Source organism: Syngnathus floridae, chromosome 19, assembly GCF_059516105.1.
Source record: "Syngnathus floridae isolate MCC-2025c chromosome 19, RoL_Sflo_1.0, whole genome shotgun sequence".
Lineage (NCBI taxonomy): Eukaryota > Metazoa > Chordata > Actinopteri > Syngnathiformes > Syngnathidae > Syngnathus > Syngnathus floridae.
In genome coordinates, this window is record NC_142431.1 from 4892537 (window position 1) to 4911858 (window position 19322).

Consider the following 19322-nt stretch of genomic DNA (forward strand, 5'->3'; position numbering starts at 1 on the left):
CCAACAAAGACACAGTAAACCCTGGAGTTTTCTTTCTTTTGGCATTTCCGTACACGGGCGTAGTTAGATAGGGGCGTTTGTGCCGTCGTGGGAGTGAACACAGGCCAATCGAAGCGTCTGCTCGACTTCTTTTTCAAATCAAAGCAGGAGAGGCACGCAGTCTAACAAGTAAAATGGACGCAGGAAAGCTGGAAATCCAAAATAAATGAATAACTATTTATTGTATAACTTAAAGTATAAACCAGCGGATGCGAGTTCAACACAAATCTTTTGAATTACAGTACGACAAAGCGTATTTTATTTTCACAACATGGCCGCCGTATAGGTAACTAGTTATTAAAAGACACTCCCTCTACTCTCTTTTCTAAATACACGTCTGTTCCGAGAATTGACAAATGTCTTTTGTGTGTTAGTGGACAGCAGAGGTAGTTTTGTGGCCGCAATTGTGTGTCTGTCCTTATTGTTGTGTTGTTAACTGGTGTAACCGGAGCCGTTTCCTCACTGGGGCTTTTTAGATGAGAACAAAAAGACGTTTACATCATGCGAGACGGAGACAGAACAAGATGAAAGATTGTATGTCAAGCATGAATTGGTTCGTTGAACCAAAAAAGTGTTTCATACATTTCAAACAAGACTATGAATACTTTGTGGGGGGAAATCTTGATTTAAATATTTCTTGTGATTCGAATATTTCTTGAGAAACCACAAGGTGGAGAAAGAAAATTTAAAAAGGACCATCTCAGTGGATTCGATCTCGGTAGCATTAGTAGTTAAGTCTAGTTAAAGCAAAAGAAATGAAACCTATCATTGTTTTTCTTTGATATTTGAAAATGTTATGTTTTAAATATATTTTTAAAATCATAATAATGAACAAATTTTTATGTATTGTTATTTTATGTTATGAAATACATTCAATAGTTTTTTTTTTTTAAATCAGGCAGTGTGGAAGAGCTACATTCCTAATTTGGGTCCTGATAAACCGCTTTAAACCATTATATCACATACAATTCTATAAATATTTCCTTGAAGCAATCACCATACACAATGTTATAACAAATATTGAGATTTTATTGAGCTATTTTAAAGTTACAAAGTAAACATAGTGGCTATGACTGTGAATAGTGAAATCATCCACTCAACTTCTTCTTTCCATACGTCAATATAAGTAACGAAAAAAAAAATCTCATGCCCTATCCAAATCAGGACATCCTGGTTATCCTCTTTGTCTCTCTGCAAATTTCAAAGCAACATATGTTTGAGTCTTTCAGTTCCAATGTTGCTTCTACTGTCATGGTGACCAGCAAAGATTTTTTTATTTGGTGTACTTTACAGTTCATTTTCGATTCCTTAAGTATTTCTTTTGAATCCAAAGTCATACATAGACATATTTCAAGTAGAATTGAGTATGCATATTTTGTATTCCAGTTTGTAGCAGAACAGCTCTAGATAGCACTGCTGGTTTAAATACAGATGGTTAAGAAATGGCAAGTTAGTGTGACTTTAGCCCAATATTGAACAGAGAGTGCCATCTAGTGGAGTAAAAAAGATACAACAGCTGGCAAATTTGAAGCATTCATTTTCCCATCACGTGAAAAAAATGCATATCGGTGCTAGATCAGGCACATATGCTGGATAGATAATATGTCAATAAATGTTTGTGATATATCTTTAAGAGCCTTTTTAAAAACAAGAACAATAGCAGTGTACTGACTTGTTTATAGTTAGGCATGTTCAACAAGTTCTTGATTCATGATGCGATGTTTGCTACATTGTAAAACTCAAAATAATACATTTGCAAGAGCGTCACCAAGTATTGACTTTGACCGTGGTGGATGAAGGAATAACAAAGAATGCACAATACAACAGAGAAGGAAGCGTAAAGGTCAAAATCATTCAAAGTAGATAACGGACTCATTTACAACCTTCTGGTACATAAATTTAAGATGATGGGTCATTGCATTGGATTAATGTTGTGCTCGATTTGAACGGTACCAGATTTTCATTGCACATATTTTATGACATCATCCTCTCCTCTGTCTACAAAAGGTCAGGGAGGTGGCTGTAGACCGAGTCCAACAGCGTCTGGCTGGCCTCCTGACTTTTGACTCCCGCGATCTCAAAAAGCTGGTCAAGCCTGTCCTCGGCAGCGGGGATCTCCTCGATAACGTGTAGCTCCTCGGGGTTCAGGATGTGCAGCATGTCGTCAAAGATGGGTTGGAGGTCGCACGGGTCAAGGCGGACTTGGCGAAGCACCGTGTCTTTTTTTTCTGTGGGAATGACGGAAGGGTGGAAAATGACACTGACTTCCCACTGATACAAATTGTACCATTAATAAACTAATAACTGGGTCAACATTTCTGTGATAGTATCGTACTGCCGTCTGTGTGTGTGTGGAAGTTGGTAGACCAGGGTGTGAAGTATCACACTCACTGAAATTAAACTCACTGTCGCCGCCCTGCTGTTTCAAAACTGTCACCATCCTACAGCTGGTATTGTGAGTCACACCAGAAGTGCGTCATACATTTGCAGAATACATTGGAGGAATGTCTTATCTCTAGTACTTAATATAATATAATATAATATAATATAATATAATATAATATAATATAATATAATATAATATAATATAATATAATATATATACCGTATTTTCCGGACTATAAGGCGCACCTAATAACCTAACATTTTCTCAAAAGCCGACAGTGCACCTTATAGTCCTTATAGTATATAGCACCTTATAGTATATATGGACCAAATTCCTAAATTTAAAATGGCCCGAAGCATTATGTCATGAAATCAATCATAAGTAGCCCGCTGAAGACTATGAATCATGAATCAAAAGGACTATGGATCATTATTTTGTGATTATAAAGTCATTTGTTGCGTCTGAAGTTGAAATAAAAATGGAGAATGATTTGATTTGGATTAAAAATCTGAAATGATGCACGAATGGTGCGCCTTATAGTCCGGTGCGCCTTATATAAAGACAAAGTTTTAAAATGGGCCATTCATTGAAGGTACGCCTTATAGTCTGGAAAATACGGTAATGTAACGTAACGTAACATAACATAATATCATACTCTAACTGTTCCCCACTAACCTTTCGTGATGAACGAGCCATTCCGACTAAGAGCAGAGTCTTTGCTGGAAGTAGAGTCGCAACGGAGCAGCGGTTCTGACTCGTCATGGAAGAACCCTTTGGTACGGTCCACCGGCGACTGCTCCACACCTGGAGCGTTGCCGCCGCCGGTGCCGGTGCTGCTAGGAGACTCCGGAGGCTTGTGAATAGGACTGAGGCTTTGGCTTACATTCACAGACGTCATCAGCTGGTTTAGATCAAACTGGGCAAAGACAGACAACATAATGTTTTGATGGTGCAAATTTGCATTGTAAATTGATCGTAGTTGAATTTTTGTCAATCTGGAAAATGTCACCATTCCATTGTTTCTAGTTATATCGTATGAATGAATGAAACATGGGCAATTTTTGATTAATTTTGTTACATTTCTACAACAAATTTACAGTATGATGATATTAATGTGATATTTCATAATCAGCTTCATGCTGTGACATTCAAGTTGTTCCAACAAAGGTCACCACAACGAATCACTCGGATGATTAACTTGGCAAAGCACTAGGAATTTTCATCATTTTCTAAAGGAAGTCCTGGCTGTCATTTTGTTTCGTAATTTCGTCGTGATCGCTGTGGAAAGAACTGAAAGAACTTTATATTTATTTGCTTTATGTTTATTTCACATTATACCAGGCACACTGCTGTTTTACCACAGCATAAATGCTAATTCGGCTTTATTGTAGGCTAATGAGGGTTTGAGTTGTAATTGTCGGTGATTATGAGATCAGCGTATTGGCAATGACTGAGATGTGGAAACACAAAATTTGGTCGAGGTAAAACAATTCCAGCAGGATAGGTAAAAGAGTCATAATGGAAAATGATTCAACCTTTATATGCTTTAAATTTGTAATCCTGCTACTTCGACAGTAAAACCCAAACTTGTTGGGTTGTGATTAATTCTGACGCTCAGTTGTCCGAGTGAGAATGTCATTGAAGCTGGGAGGTCAATAGGATTTATGTAACATGTTCCCCATTGATCATATTGGATTATTATTAATTCCATTGAAAGATCAATAGATTTTTCTGTTTGGTCCCCATTTACAGTAAACTGAGAGTAAAGGCAGCTTTTTTTCTGACCTTGAAAAAAAAAATGTCACGGTATTTTCAGCAAGGGGGAACTATGATGTTTTTGATATGTGAATTAAATTAGATTTTTTTTCATAGTAAAGAACTATAAATTGTAGTTCTACCACAATTAATATGTTTTTGCTGAGCTGGGAATTTCTGTGGGTCTTCTAAAACCAGTATTAGAAATATCACACATCAACACACCTTCCTTGATTACCCCTTTGCGTAATAAAAACTCAACAATAAATCATAAAAGAAACTCAAAGAATGTAGCGGTGCATGATCATCCACTGATTATCAAGCAGCAATGAAAGATGAAATTATCTGCACTGAAAGACAGAAAGTCGATGAACAATACCGTTAACTGTTAGGCTTTCACCTTGAATTATGTAAAGGATAAAGTTTTTTTTTTGTAGCCATGGTTGGATTGTCGTGTAAATATTGCAACAGTCTGAGACAAAAATGTTATGTGCTTATTATATATGTATATGTATATATATATATATATATATTTATCTTTTTTGGTTTTATTTATTTATTTATAGATAAATATGTATTTATTTCTTTATTTATTTAACTCATCAGACAATTAATCGTTATCGGAATTTTACTCAGCTAAATATCGGAAATAGCATCGTCCTTAGCAGTCGAGCCCTAAAAATGTTGGTTTAATTAATTTATTTATTTATAGATAAATATTTATTTATTTATTTATTTATTTATTTATTTATTTATTTATTAACTCGTGAGACAAATAATCGTTATCGGAATTTTACTCAGCTAAATATCGGAAATGGCATCGTCCTTAGCAGTTGAGCCCTAATGAAAACAGAACTCCAATTGTTGCAATTTGTTCAGAAGTATTTGAAATACAGATCAAATGTATTTGTCCCATTAAAGAATTCTCCCTACTCACTCTCCAATCTTTCAATCCTACCTGCGGGTTGTCCTCCATGACCAGCCTGATCTTCTCCACCACGTCGATGCGGCGTTGTCTGTGCAAGGCGTTGATCAGCTTGGCTAGATTGGCGTCACTGTCCCGAATGGTCCAATGTTGAAGCGCAGCGTATGCCCGCTCGTGATCTGCCGAGTAGCCACTGGAGAAGGCTGCCACTTCCCGCTCGGTGGCGTTGGCCAGTGACTGATAAATGTCAATCCACTGGGAGCCCACATGAGCTGCAACCAGTTTTAAAATGTCCACTCCTAAGAAAAAAGTCAACACATACAATATGCTATCAGTAAGGAATTGGCTAAACAATAATGTCGATCACAATTTAATTAACATTTTAAAGGAATCACAAATAGCTTCTGGATAAAACATACAGAACCACTACAGAGTAATGAATACCCAGAATAAATGTTTTAATTCTTGAAATCTTTTGTGATCAATAATGTCTTATATTTTTGGGTTTGTACTTTTCACTGGTGGCATCATACTGTATTGACAGCAAAAAAATAATTTATTCATCCACTTTGATAAGCATCAGGTTGATCCCTGATTGATGTCCACAGTGGCAAACATCCTAAATGCACAAATCCAGGATTATTTGAGCAGATTAAAAGGATAAACCACTGCTGGGGGATATGTCACCCATACACGCAAACAAAAAATATCACCGAGTGTGAATTGATAAAAATCCAGAGGTCATTCCAAAGAGATTGAGATATGCCCACAATGCGAAAATTCACCATTTTATCAAATCTTTTGACCTCCTTTTGTATTTTTTGCACATTAACACAAATCTAAAATCCATCACTCATGCTAATGAGTGGATGGTGGACCCGCAGGACCTCGCGTGCCAGCCTTGTAGGTCAAATGCCTGCCGCCTCGTTGGCAATAACAGACAGTGACAGTGGAGAAATCCCCTCGCTCTTTATGCCTCACTGTCCGTGTTTGCTGGACGCACTCGGATGGCCTATATAAGTCTCGTGATGATTCAGGGTGCCAGCCAGCAGATGTGTTTATGTCTTTGCATGAGGAAGTGGCAGGCGTGCGTGTTTATGCATTTGCATCGACTAATATTTCGTCAACCCCTGTCATGTTTTATCACTGTGCTGCTAATGCCTCTTTTGTACAAAAAATGCAAAAATAAATGTTTGCGTGAGTAACAACACATACTGACCATTGTTTTTCTTGACATTTGTTGTGATAACAAGCAACATGAATTACAATGAATTATGAGTTACGGCCCGCCACATCATTTTATGTGGCCTGCAAAGACTGTGCATTGACTTCATGTGTCAAAACAAAAGTTACAAATTGTCTTCACTTTTAAAAATTAGAAATATGGCTAGTAATTTTTTAGGTATCTGAACAGTTTTTATTAGTCTCAAAACTAGTTCATCGGTCATAATGGGCCTTCGAAGGAAACTACGACAATCATGCGGCCCATGACAAAAATTTGTTTGACACCCCTGCTTTATATTGAATACGTCACATACCGTATTTTCCGGACTATAAGGCCCACCGGACTATAAGGCGCACCTTCAATGAATGGCCCATTTTAAAACTTTGTCCTTATATAAGGCGCACCGGACTATAAGGCGCACCATTAATGCATCATGTCAGATTTTTACTCCAAATCAAATCATTCTCCATTTATCTTTTTTATTTCAACTTCAGATGCAACAAATGACTTTATAATCACAAAATAATGATCCATAGTCTTTTTGATTCATGATTCATAGTCTTCAGCGGGCCACTTATGATTGATTTCATGAAACAATGCTTCGGGCCAGTTTAAATTTAGAAATTTGGTCCATATATAAGGCGTACCGGACTATAAGGCACACTGTTGGATTTTGAGAAAATTTTGGGGTTTTAGATGTGCCTTATAGTCCGGAAAATACGGTAATCGTTTTTTTTTTTAACTTTAAATTAATGAAATATGTGAGTGGGTGAACTTTCACTTGAAATAATGCTTTTAAAAACCATCAAACAAAGGCTGATCTGAGAACAGGCCCACCCTGGTACTGCAACACACAGTAGATTCTAACACAGCTTCCCACTGGGCTAGAATGTGGAACTTGGCGTTATTAACGGTGTGGAGATTTAACAAGGGAGAAGGGTGGGCATTTTCCAACTTGCTTCGGAAATACAAGTTGCAAAATAAATTACTTCGACGAACCACCCGGGAGGTTGTTTTTTAGTAGATGTTGTTTTTCCATGGCATTTGTTTTCTAAATGCTTTTACATTACATCACAGACATGAATTTACTAATAGGATGGATAACATACACCAAATAGGATGGATAAGCACACACACACAAAAAACGGTGAAAATAAAACTGTCAGGGTTTTGGCACCCTCCTGGGCATGACAGAAAGACTGCAAAGTATACTACTTCATTCTTTTTGTGTTTATTTGGTTTTTTTTAAGTGTACAAAAAGATAATTGGATTTTAAAATGTCATCATATTAAAAATGTGACTTTAGAGAGGTAGCTAACATTACTTACCTGTCGTCTCTCAATAAATGCTAAGCTCAGTACATGAGAGATGTTTCATCCTTTTTCTTCTTTGTTTATGTGTTAAGTGTTTTAACTATTCTAGTAAATGGGCATTAAAAACTTCAAGTGAAGCCAACCATGCACCTTGAAAGGATTAAAAAGCTGTTTTATTTATTGTTCCAAAGAGTAAATGGCAGTGTAAAATGTTTGTTGTGTTGTTATTCAAGTGCGTACGTTTTGGCATTTAAATACACACACATTGGCACCAGAATAGTCATTCCATCAGAAAAACAAAAGTCCAAACACTGAAAATCACCCTTTAAATATTTTTGGTTTAATTAGGAAAGGAGTTGAACAATGCTCCAACAGTTCTCTATAGATTCATCACTGCAGGGAATCACTTTGATTTGATGTATTAGCTGTGTCAAACAAATTCCAGGAGTCATCAAGATGGTTGTGATGACGGGAGTGAATGACAACATTGCAGAGAAGGTTAGCGAAGTGCTTTATAGTGATTATTTCAAAACGGAAAACATAGTTTGTCATATACCGTATTTTCCACACTATAAGGTGCAGCCGATTATAAGGCGCACCTTCAATGAATGGCCCATTTTAAAATTTTGTCCATATATAAGGTGCACCGGATTATAAGGCGCACCTTCAATGAATGGCCCATGTTAAAACTTTGTCCATATATAAGATATATACATTTAGCCCTCGGGCCGGACTTTGGACACGCCTGCTGTAGTGGCTCAATATTGGTCCATATATAAGGCGCACCTGATTATAAGGCGCACTCTCAGCTTTTGAGAAAATTGGAGGTTTTTAGGTGCGCCTTATAGTGCGGAAAATACGGTTGTTACATGCGGTTAGCTCAGGAGCTAGTTGGTGGCTAATGACTTTTGTCAACAGCCTAATGGGGTATATTCCAGCCAATGAAAGCTTTAAGTGGGTAAACTTATGTGGCTTGACCATAGGGGCATATGTGTTTTTCGATTTTTGATTCCCCGACTAATCGATCAAGGATAATCGATTCAGAAAAAATTCGTTTGTGACAGCTCAACCTACTTTTATATATTTGGCAATAGTTTAAGTTATTCAAATTTGGCACGGTTGTTAACAAAACTCTTCGTGGTGTATCAAGACTTTCATTTAGTACACAGTTGTGTGACAATAAAGGATGCTATTTTTTTTTTTTTTAATACTGCTTATCCTTGACTTCATTTTGGTGAAAGGCTAATTTGGCTATTGACCACCAATCACAAGGCACATATGGAGACAGACAACCATTCACACTTATTTCTCATGGCCTATCCAGGTAATTGAGTTTTTATTATGTGTAGACAAGATCAACTTGAGAGAATCTATGACAACGTATTTTATAACTTCTTAGCGTAACATTTTGATTGTGACACTTTTTCACTTGCTTCTATCAATTCTATGCATCTCTTTCTTTGTTGGGTGCCTATTTGACCTGTGCATGTACAAAAACAACAAAACCCAATGTTTCTCAAACCAGATTATTCCAGTTCTCTGTGGTCAGCCACTGAGTAGAAGCAGGAGGGTGATTCGTAGAGCGAGAGGACACACACACACATACACACGTCTCGTTGTAAAGTTCACTGTGTCTATCCTTCTCTCAGTGTGAAACTGAGCTCCCCACCTGTTACTTCTCACTGCTGTGTTTACAGATACGCACCAGAAAGCCAGGAGGGAGAAAAAAGTTGACATCGAGACAGGAGGGAATTGCAACAAGTGCAAAAAAACGATAGATAGAGAGCCAAGAAGGAACCAGAGAACAGGTTGATAAATAAATAAACAACACAGGAGATTAAACTGAGAATGAAAGGAGAAAGAAAGCAATCAGTGAAATTTGAGTGTTGTGCAAGCCCGGTGCCCTCCATGGCAGCATTGATCAGTTCACCCAGTCTGGGTGGTTGTATAGTGCTAGTGATGTAACTGGAAACATTATCTCGAGCAGGGGTGTCAAACTTATTTTTTTTGCGGGCCGCATTGAAGTCATAGCTTCTTTCGGAGGGCCATTATTACTGTAGACCCAAATAAATGTATGAGCACCTCATTTTATATCCAGTAAAAGCTACAAAACAAACTGACAAATAACTCGTTTTCAAATCAGACGAGTATAAACCGGTGAAATATTTCAAAAAATATATATATTACCAAAAGTGAAGACAATTTGCAATTCTAGTAATGACACACGAATTTGATGCACAATTTGTCTTCGCGGGCCGCATAAAATGATGACTTTTAGGTGTTCAGTGGGAAAAATAAGATTGTGTTTTAAAAGTAGAAGTAGGGTTCAGTCAAAAAAATTGTTTTTAAGGTTGGCTGACATGAAACTTTGTCAGATATGTGCTTTCAGGAACGGTTGATAATACCGCTTCTGATTACAAATGATATCATCAGACTAACCTTGTCCGTTGGAATAATAGATCCACTTCTCTTTAACCTGTGCGGGGGGCAGAGATGGTTTCTTCTGAATTGCCCTTTCCACGATACTGCTGGGATCCTGCATGGGGCCTTTCTTAAGCACATGGGAACTCCGTTTCACACTGCACATCACGATCACAACCAGGACGAGCAGGAGCAGCAGGACTATCATCCAGGGGAGGTGCTCGTTGATATCGAAGTGATCGTGAGTGCTCGGCCGTGGGGATCCTCTTCGAGTGGGACGGTTATAATTGGAAACTTTGTCTTTGTTTGGTTGTATAGGAATCTTATTGATCCCCGTCCCTCCCCTGACCTCTGACCCCTCGAATTCTTCAATTGTCCTCTTGATAGGACCAAGCGAAGGGTCTGAGTTGATTTGGTCCCACGGTTGCTTACGATGCACCAGTTGTTTTGGGGCTGTGGGAGGTGAAACCTGAGCGGGGTCAAGGATTGCTGGAAAGGTGCTTGTACGAATTTCCCCACCTTGGTTTTCCCTCAGTTGAATAGCAGCTGAACGGCCGTTGATGCCTGAGTTGAGGGAGATGAAAATTAATGGACAATAGTGTACAGATGACCTGACAGAGTGTACAAAGTGTCTTTGTTACAAATGTTGCACAATAAACTGATTAGCACTGCAGCATATATAAGTACAGTGATCCCTCGCCACTTCGCGTTTCGTTTATCGCGGCTTCACTACATTGCGGATGTTTTTTCCAAATTAAAAACATTTAAAAGTCAAAATAAAACTTCTTTATTGAGGAATCATGTGTCTAACCTTTAGGACAATGTAGTATTGCGCCAAATGTTCGTTTACATTCCTTTGGAAGTCTGTTTTTGCGTGTTAGCACGATTGCGAATTAGCATCTTTCCGCTAACTCGTTAGCCTGCCCAGTACTCTTTGTTGGTGACCGTACTTTGCGGATTTCACCTATCGCGGGTGGTTTTTGGAACCAATTATCCGCGATAAACGAGGGATTACTGTACATATGGCCCAGTAAACCTTTCAGTTTAATTTATTGTTTGCTAGGGACGGGCTGTTCACAATCAATTGGTCCTTCCTGATTCCCATTCATTAGTGACGTAACTGAGAGTCATTGAGTCCGTCCCGAAACACACAAGGTTTATAGGTATAAGGTGGAGTCATACGCAGTATGTCTGTGTGATTCTCAGAAATGACTTAACAGAAGAGAAGGGTGAATTACTCATGTTCCCTGATCCGACACCTCATTGAGGTAAGGAAGCATGAGGAAGAAGTTGACCTCCTCATGACCACAAATAGTAGCATTCCTGAAGTAAGTAGAAGCCACTGCTTTGTTGCCATGCCAAAGAATGTGCTTCCTTTCAAAAAAAGGGGTCTTGGTTGAATGAGGGTTCATGATGACTAGACAAGCTCTCACCTTTGTGATCTAATGTTGATGAGGAAGAATCCAGAGTCACTAATTCCTGTCTTTGTGCAGATGGGATGGTTGTAGACATCGGTCCACAAAGATTATCAGTCTCTCTTGTTCCCACGATGAGTAGCGTCAACCCCTGAGCTTGGCAGTCCGCATGGGCTCGGCACTTGATTGAATTTGATTCGGCATCGGAGAAAGTTCCTTTGGTGCACGGCTTACATATAACATCTTCTGTTTCAGTACCTTTCTTTTTCACCCTTGTCCCAGGCGGGCACAACGAATGGGGCTTACACTCGGTGCTACCTTCTCCTATCTGGAAGGTGTTTGGAGGACAGGTACAAACACGGTCCTGAGAGGTAGTGCAGGGTACCTTCTCAATCAGGCCTGCAGGACACGGAGCTCGACAATGATGGCATTGCGTAATGCCGTTTTCACCTCGTGTGAAAGTACCTTTGGGGCAGGGACTGCACTCCCTAACAGCAGTTTGGGAACAATGGGCAGACACATAGGTACCTGCCGGGCACTTGTCACAGACCAACTGAGAGCCAGAGTCTGGGTCTTTGTATTGATAATGGCGAGGGGATAGGAGGTGGAGTTCAACTGGGTGAGTTGTTGTCAAAACCCGAGCTGAGAGTTCAACCACCAATGTCCACAGTACCTGAGGAAGACAAGAAAGTATTTACGTTTAGTAAAAATGGACTACCGTATTTTCCGCACTATAAGGCGCACCTAAAAACCTCCAATTTACTCAAAAGCCGACAGTGCGTCTTATAATCAGGTGCGCCTTATATATGGACCAATATTGAGCCACTACAGCAGGCGTGTCCAAAGTCCGGCCCGCGAGACAAATGTAGATATTTAATATATGGACAAAGTTTCAAAATGGGCCATAAATTGAAGGTGCGCCTTATAATCCGGTGCACCTTATAGTGCGGAAAATACGGTATGTTTAGAGACAAATAAGGAAGTCATGTCTGGAGTTTCATAGTTTTACAATTCCCCAGGTTATTCAGAGCTAAAAGTAATCAAACGTATTAAATCTAAATTGCAAATGTACTAGATGGAATGAGCAGACAAGGAATAGTTGGGGGCAAAAAAATGTGTTCTTCCAAGTAGCGTGTGAATTCTCAGATATATATCAAAGGAGATTAGCGGCGTGTACTGGTATAAAAATGAAGAAGAGGACGGTCTGGTTTGAAACGATGAGCTAGCTGGAATTTTTTTGCTGATGATACGTGAAAGATTGCCATCTTAGTAAAAGCTTTTATGTGGGGGTTCCAGGATGCACTCTTAGAGGACAAGATTGGCAGATTATTCTTTTAATATGAATACTTTAAATCTTTATACTGAAATATAAATAAGATGGGTAATTACGGAAGCAGTCGGCTCTTCAGAGCAACAGTTATGTAGTGGTATCTCACAAAATCATTTGGTCAGGGCATAATGGATGGTCCCACTGTGGTTTTGAAATTGCACATCCTGGCTTGCCATTAGTGTTCATATGAGTTTCAAGAACTGAAGATGTGCTGGTATCAAACAGGAAATCTTTTTCCACACATAGCTACTGCAGACAGAGCTGACACAGCAGTTGTTTTACAGGAATGGAGTAGAGCGCTTTAATCCACTCAGGGCATGCTGCCTCAGGCTAGTCCAACATGGTCGCAAGCCAGAAGGCACACGCGCCAGCCAGGCCCACCCAGAAAGACACATAGAAGTCAAGCAGACAAATCCAAACTATAAAAAAAAAATCATCCTTGATCCAGTATCAACACTTTGTCACACTTTGTCAGTTCCTGCCTTAAATCAGCACTAGCTGATCCATTTGGTGTTTTCATGCTCTTCTCAATGTCTGGGTTTTCTCAGGTACTTTTCCCCACAGTCTAAAAACCCGAGTACCGTAAATTTCCGACTATAAGTCGCGATTTTTCTCGCAAATTTTGAACCCGAGTTTTAGCTGGTGCGGCTTATAGTCTGGTGCGGCTTATAGTCCGAAAATTACGGTATTTTTCCTGACACCATACTGCAACTATTTCCACGTGGTCAGTAACATGAGGTTTCTACCTTCCGATTGCTAGACAGCCTCTCTATCCCTTTGACCTGTCACCCATGAAGCTCAACTGTAGCAGACTGACATCTAATTCCGTCTGCGACTACAGTTAGAAGCACGTGAGGTGACATATGTTGTTCAGCATACCATGAATCTAATAGAATATAGCTACTTTTGCTAGCATGGTAAAGGAGCCGACGTATGTGGAAAATAAGACACCAAAAGAGAAATGAAACAACCATGCACGAAAATCTGCGGCAAGACAAAAAGGAGAAGATGCGACAAATGCAATCAAAGCACCCCTCGTATTTTTCCTGCTTGTGTACAGTAGACAAACAGTCTGGAGCCTCTGCAGACGGAGAATCAGGTATCAAGTCTCTGCATGCCTTTGTTCCTATCTCTCCATCTATGTTTTGCTTGTGTCTTTCACGACCCACATTAAAAAGCGCATTTTTAATCTGCTGATTCTGTGACTCACTACCAGGAAGAACATCTGAGGGTGTGGTTGTTGGTCAGGCAACAACTTGTTTACATCACTTTGGGCAACACTGCAGCATCCCAGCACAATAAACATACTCCTCAGACTCCTAAATTTTGGACTCCCAGGGCAACTGAGGACAGCAATTTGTAATTCTACTACCTCGAGCGCAAGCTATTAAACCAGTCTCAAGACACACTGAGGAATCAATAAACTTTCAACAAGGACTGCTTTGTCATGTACCTTGAACCAAAACATCTTTCCACACTGGAATGAATGGAGAAATCATTAATCCGTTCCAGCCTCCACAAAAACAAACAAAAAAATCATTTATAATGTTTTTAATTGAAAAAAAAACCACAATGTGATCTTGTAATTTTATTTTAAATACATAGACTTAATACGTAAGAAAAAAATAATTACACAATACTTGCCACATTGCATCAACTAATAATACTCTTGCGATTTATTAAAAAGAAATATATTCATGATATAATAAGTTAGAAAAAATAGAATTAGACAGTACTAATCACATGGCACCAACTAACTAGCCATTTTAATACCATAATACTCAAAATTGGTTTAAATATAATTTAATAAAAGATTTCATGATAGCCGGCCACACTTCTTAACTACACACAAATCATGGCATCCACATTGTAGGCCAAGAGAGAAAAAAAATATGATTCTAAAATAACTCATGAACTGACCGTCTACCAATGCAATAAGTCTGTCAGCAGTCCAGTCAGGCTGTAAATCTGAATGACACTAATATACCAACTGTGTGACTAATATTTACCTCAAAATTCTTGTATTCAACCAGTACAGCATTCTTAAATGTTTAAAAGTGGTTGTTTCGGGTTGCGTGAAAATCTGTTTTCTGTTTACATAATGAGGTGTTTGCATACATTTTTGGATGTGGGTGGCAGAAAAACATTGGGCAGCAATAACTACCTAATTAAAGCGGCGCTTAGTAACATGCACACATGTTCAGGGTAGAGACACGTGCCCCCGACTTCCCTCCCTTGTTTGTTTAATGACTGAACCCGTCCCCCCTCCTAAGGCACTTGTTCACACGAAGAAGCACCTGTTGTGTCGCCCCCGTGCAATCCTTGCACTGCAGTCGCAGCACATTTCGGCTCAGACAGGAAAGAGACTGTTTGGATTCACTCAGTGTGAATTTATCACAGACAAAAGCTAATGATGATTGTTTGTGTGGATGTGTCACACTGCAGCTGATAAGTGATCGTCCATTGTGCAAATAACTTCACGGAAGGTTTGTTGTTTGAACACATCCCCTTAGTTGTGCTTTGGTGGACTACAATTTAGGTGAAAAACTGGAATAATAAAAAAGACTATATATTGAAAATTATAAAGGGAAAATTATAATGCAATATCATTTTTTTATGTTCTATTGTACTATGGAGTTATCATTTTCTGTATTTTTTACTTTTTTCTTGTATTTCTTTTAATGTTCGAAATAATCAAACAAACAAAACAAATTAAAATCAGCAATTAAATCTAGTTTAGATTATTTTAGAATTTAATTAATTAATTATAATTTATTATTAATAAATATGTATAATTTATTCAAGTCACAAACAATGAACTAAATATAGAAAAACAAAACAAATTAAAATCAGCAATTAAATCTAGTTTAGATTATTTTAGAATTTAATTAATTAATTATAATTTATTATTAATAAATATGTATAATTTATTCAAGTCACAAACAATGAAATAAGTACAGAAAAATATTTTTTAATAAAAAAAAACAAACGTGTTGACCACAGACTGTTGAATAAACAGCCATCTGATGGCAATAACAAGTGACTACATGCAAACTTGTCCTAAAATTTGGCGCTTCCAATGTGCGAAGATTCAGTGTTTACTTCTAACGCTACACTCTACTTCTCAGTCAATCCATCAAAATATTAAAACAACCGAAACCTGACTTTATGGCTCAGTCTGCATCAGATAGGAAGTGAATCAACAACAAAAACATGAGGTTTCCTGTTCTGTAAACCTTGCAGCTTTGTGAGACTGTCGAGACCTCACTGACCTAAAATGAGTGTTTATTCAAGGCTACAGACCCAGAAATATAATCAGAAATTAGAAATTAAAATCATGAAAAAAGAACAGATTGAAGGCAGTTCCATTCAAACCCAACAGTGTTGCATAAATGTTTCGGTTCAAACAATCCTTAGGCTCTACAGAAAATAATCAGACCATCACTTTGAACGATAAAGACTCAGTAACTGGTATTTCCAGTAGTTACGTCAACACAAGTGCAGTGTAGCAAACAAACACACCACTGTTACCATTTTTCTGTTGCTTCGCCCACAGTTGAATAACTGGATACGGATGAGATGTTAATATAGGGGGAATGAATGGTCATTGTAATGGAAAACTGTAAACATGAAGCTTCGTCTGGAAACAATATGCATATTGACGCAAGTATCGATAGTGAGTATCGGTATCATATCGATACCAATCAAGTAGTATCGATCCTTTACATTTATTCCTATGATAACAGATATTTTCAAAAAAAAAATCTATCTAGCAGATAGCTGTTTAATATCATTTATGTGATAATAACTTAAAGTTAACAGCAATTTAAAATAGTATTTTTTTTTACATGGTATCAGTATCGTGGATACTGGCTCAAGTATTTACTTGGTAACTGTCGATACCAACATCTCAGCTCTACTGGAAACAGTCGGGGAAGGATGTGGGAGACAAAAAATAGGCGCTGTCCCTTTAAATTGAGAATCTGTTGAAGGAATCCTTAGGATAAGGAACAAAACCGAGTGTATGAATCAAATGAATGCACTCACCACTGCAGAAATACACATGGCAGACATTGTGTTGTTGTTGAGGATGTACAGAACTCAGATGAGGTTCAAATAAACGCCCTTGTCCAAGTTGACAAGACAAACATCATCTTCATCCTATCCTCCTCAATGCACTATGGAGGAGCTTGCTCAGCTGCAGTGTTTTAAAGTCTGGGTCCTCAGATGGAGCGGTTTAAGGTAGTCAGGCATGAGGGCTTGTCTCACAAAGAATGCTGTGCTAATTCCCATCGCGGTGATGGATGAGGGCCTCACGGGCACCGCCGTTTCGCCCCGTGCACGCTTGTTGAGTGAGCAGTGCGGCGCCGCGTCCTCTCGCTGCGGAGCACAGCGGACACTCTGACACGGTGACGTCAATGGTGGGGCGTGGTTAAGGGTGCTAAGAGCACGTGCAGCCAGTTCTCTGAGCTTTGATTGTGCATTTAGGAGAATACCACATTTCAATTCAAATACATTCACAATTAAAATAATAAGTTGTACACTTTAGAACCCCCCGACCAACAAAAAAAATTCTTGGTGTCATTTTTTTTTATATCATAAAAATGTGCCATTTGAACCGGGGTGTGTACACTTTTTATAACCATTGCACACAACCAAAACAAAAAGAGAAATAAATGGGTGAAGATTGCATTACTGCACAGGTGCCAAACTCAAGGCCCAGGGGCCAGATATGGCCCGCCACATCATTTTATATGGACCGGGAAGACAAATTGTGCATCAAATTCGTGTCATTACTAGAATTGTAAATTGTCTTCACTTTTAATTATATATATTTTTTAAATATTTGACCAGTTTTTACTTGTTTGATTTGAAAACGAGTTATTTCTTTTTTTTTGTAGCTTTTACTGTATATAATATGAGGTGCTCATACATTTATTTGAGTTGACAGTCATAATGGCCCTCCGAAAGAAACTGACTACAATGCGGCCCGAGAAAAAAATTAGTTTGACATTATTGCATTCAAGTAGAGAAGCACAAGCAGTGTACATCAGTGTATATTATCAGAAACCACCTCCTAACCTTCACTAATCTGATATGTGTCAGTGGAGCAAACATGGTGGTTCCGTCATCTGTTCCGTGCAGTCTACTATCCAGTTAGCATCCTTCCACCCAGATTTCGAGACATGACGCGTGCAGTGTTTCAGCCCTTTGGATAGCCGCAGGCCTTGCTGCAAATAGCAGCAGCTGATAAGCGAGTCCATCTGCCCGGCACGTGGAACGAATGGGAGTAGACATGAAGCACAGGATGGTGAGGGTGGGTGGAGATAAAGGGATGAAGAGTAATTCTTTGCCTCTGCTCGTGAGGGAAAATCCGTATGAGAAGTAGGTCAAATTCAGCAGAAGTAAGGAATTAAAGCAACATCATCCAAGTATTACGATGCCAAGAGAAATACTGAATGTTATTACAGTGCGTGATAGGATTGGGTCATTGCACATCCTCTGCCCAACACTTTTGCTTACTCATCCTGCAGAACAGATTGACATTCAGATGGGCAAACTACTCCAGTAGCTGCAGGGCACCACATATTCTCACACTGCAGTTAGTGAGTGATGGAGGTTGTGGTTTTAGAGAGCACAAATGAATGCAATCTTGGTATGGTGTATTTGTTACATTCCCTATGTTAAATAAAAAATCAAACACATTGGATTTATTTAGAGTTTAGGATCTTGTCCTGTGAATCTATCATTCCACTCAATAGAGCTGTGAATAATAATAATAATAATAATAATAATAATAATAATAATAATAATAATAATAATAATAATAATAATAATAATAATAATAATAATAATAATAATGCGTTTGTAGATATGCGATAAACGATTTACATTCTACATTATGAAACAATTATTGTGCAAATATAATCATGTTAAAATATAGTTTGCAGAGCATTCTGGAGGAAAAGTTGAATTCAAATTGTTTGGCTTCACATGTTCAGATTCTGCGCACACTCTTAAAGTGAGGTGCCACTGCCACCTACTGTTGTAAATGAATGACTACACTTTACTTACACTGTGGGTGAAACGGAATGACTGTTTTTTTTTGCTTTTTTTACTCTTCACATGCAGACAATGGGCAGCAGGTGGCGACAATGCCTGACTTGCTTACCTGGCCTGACCCTGGTTTCATTTTTTTAAATTTTGCTTTTGAGAAGACACATTTCCCGGAAGCTGCCCCCCCCCGACCCCCAACAACTGTGAACACAAGACCCAATTTTCAGACTTTATTTCCAAAATTCCAGACTCAGCTAAAACTGTTTAATTTGTTTGATCACAAGAGTGCATCTCTACAATTAATATGGGGAAGAAATGGAGCTTCAAATTTGGTTCATGAACCAGTTACTGTATTTTTTGACTCTTCTAGATATGGACTGTCGACCAGTGGTCCGCGGCCCTTTAGTGGACATCAACTTTTTCTAGCCAATGGTGATTCCTGACTGCCTAATGACT

The 19322-nt window shown here is 38.6% G+C and overlaps 1 protein-coding gene across 1 annotated transcript; it reads right to left on the reverse strand.

Annotated features, from left to right (window-relative positions):
• Positions 1-1047: 1047 nt before the first annotated feature.
• tnfrsf21 (tumor necrosis factor receptor superfamily, member 21) lies at positions 1048-17221 on the reverse strand. The gene is made up of 6 exons (XM_088362058.1): positions 16857-17221; positions 11498-12152; positions 10083-10628; positions 5139-5404; positions 3101-3341; positions 1048-2267 (listed from the first exon to the last, which is right to left on the reverse strand). The coding sequence occupies exons 1-6, from the start codon at positions 16881-16883 to the stop codon at positions 2038-2040; spliced, it is 1965 nt and encodes a 654-aa protein (XP_088218184.1). The 5' UTR covers positions 16884-17221; the 3' UTR covers positions 1048-2037.
• Positions 17222-19322: the final 2101 nt, after the last annotated feature.

Bases quoted from the DNA above. Each gene is read 5' to 3' on its own strand.
- tnfrsf21 (XM_088362058.1), bottom strand. From the start codon at position 16,883: ATGTCTGCCATGTGTATTTCTGCAGTG. The intron at 10,629-11,497 runs GTGAGAGCTTGT...CCCTCAACTCAG, and splicing joins ATCAACATTAGATCACAAAG to GCATCAACGGCCGTTCAGCT. The intron at 2,268-3,100 runs GTTAGTGGGGAA...TCATTCCCACAG, and splicing joins TGGCTCGTTCATCACGAAAG to AAAAAAAAGACACGGTGCTT.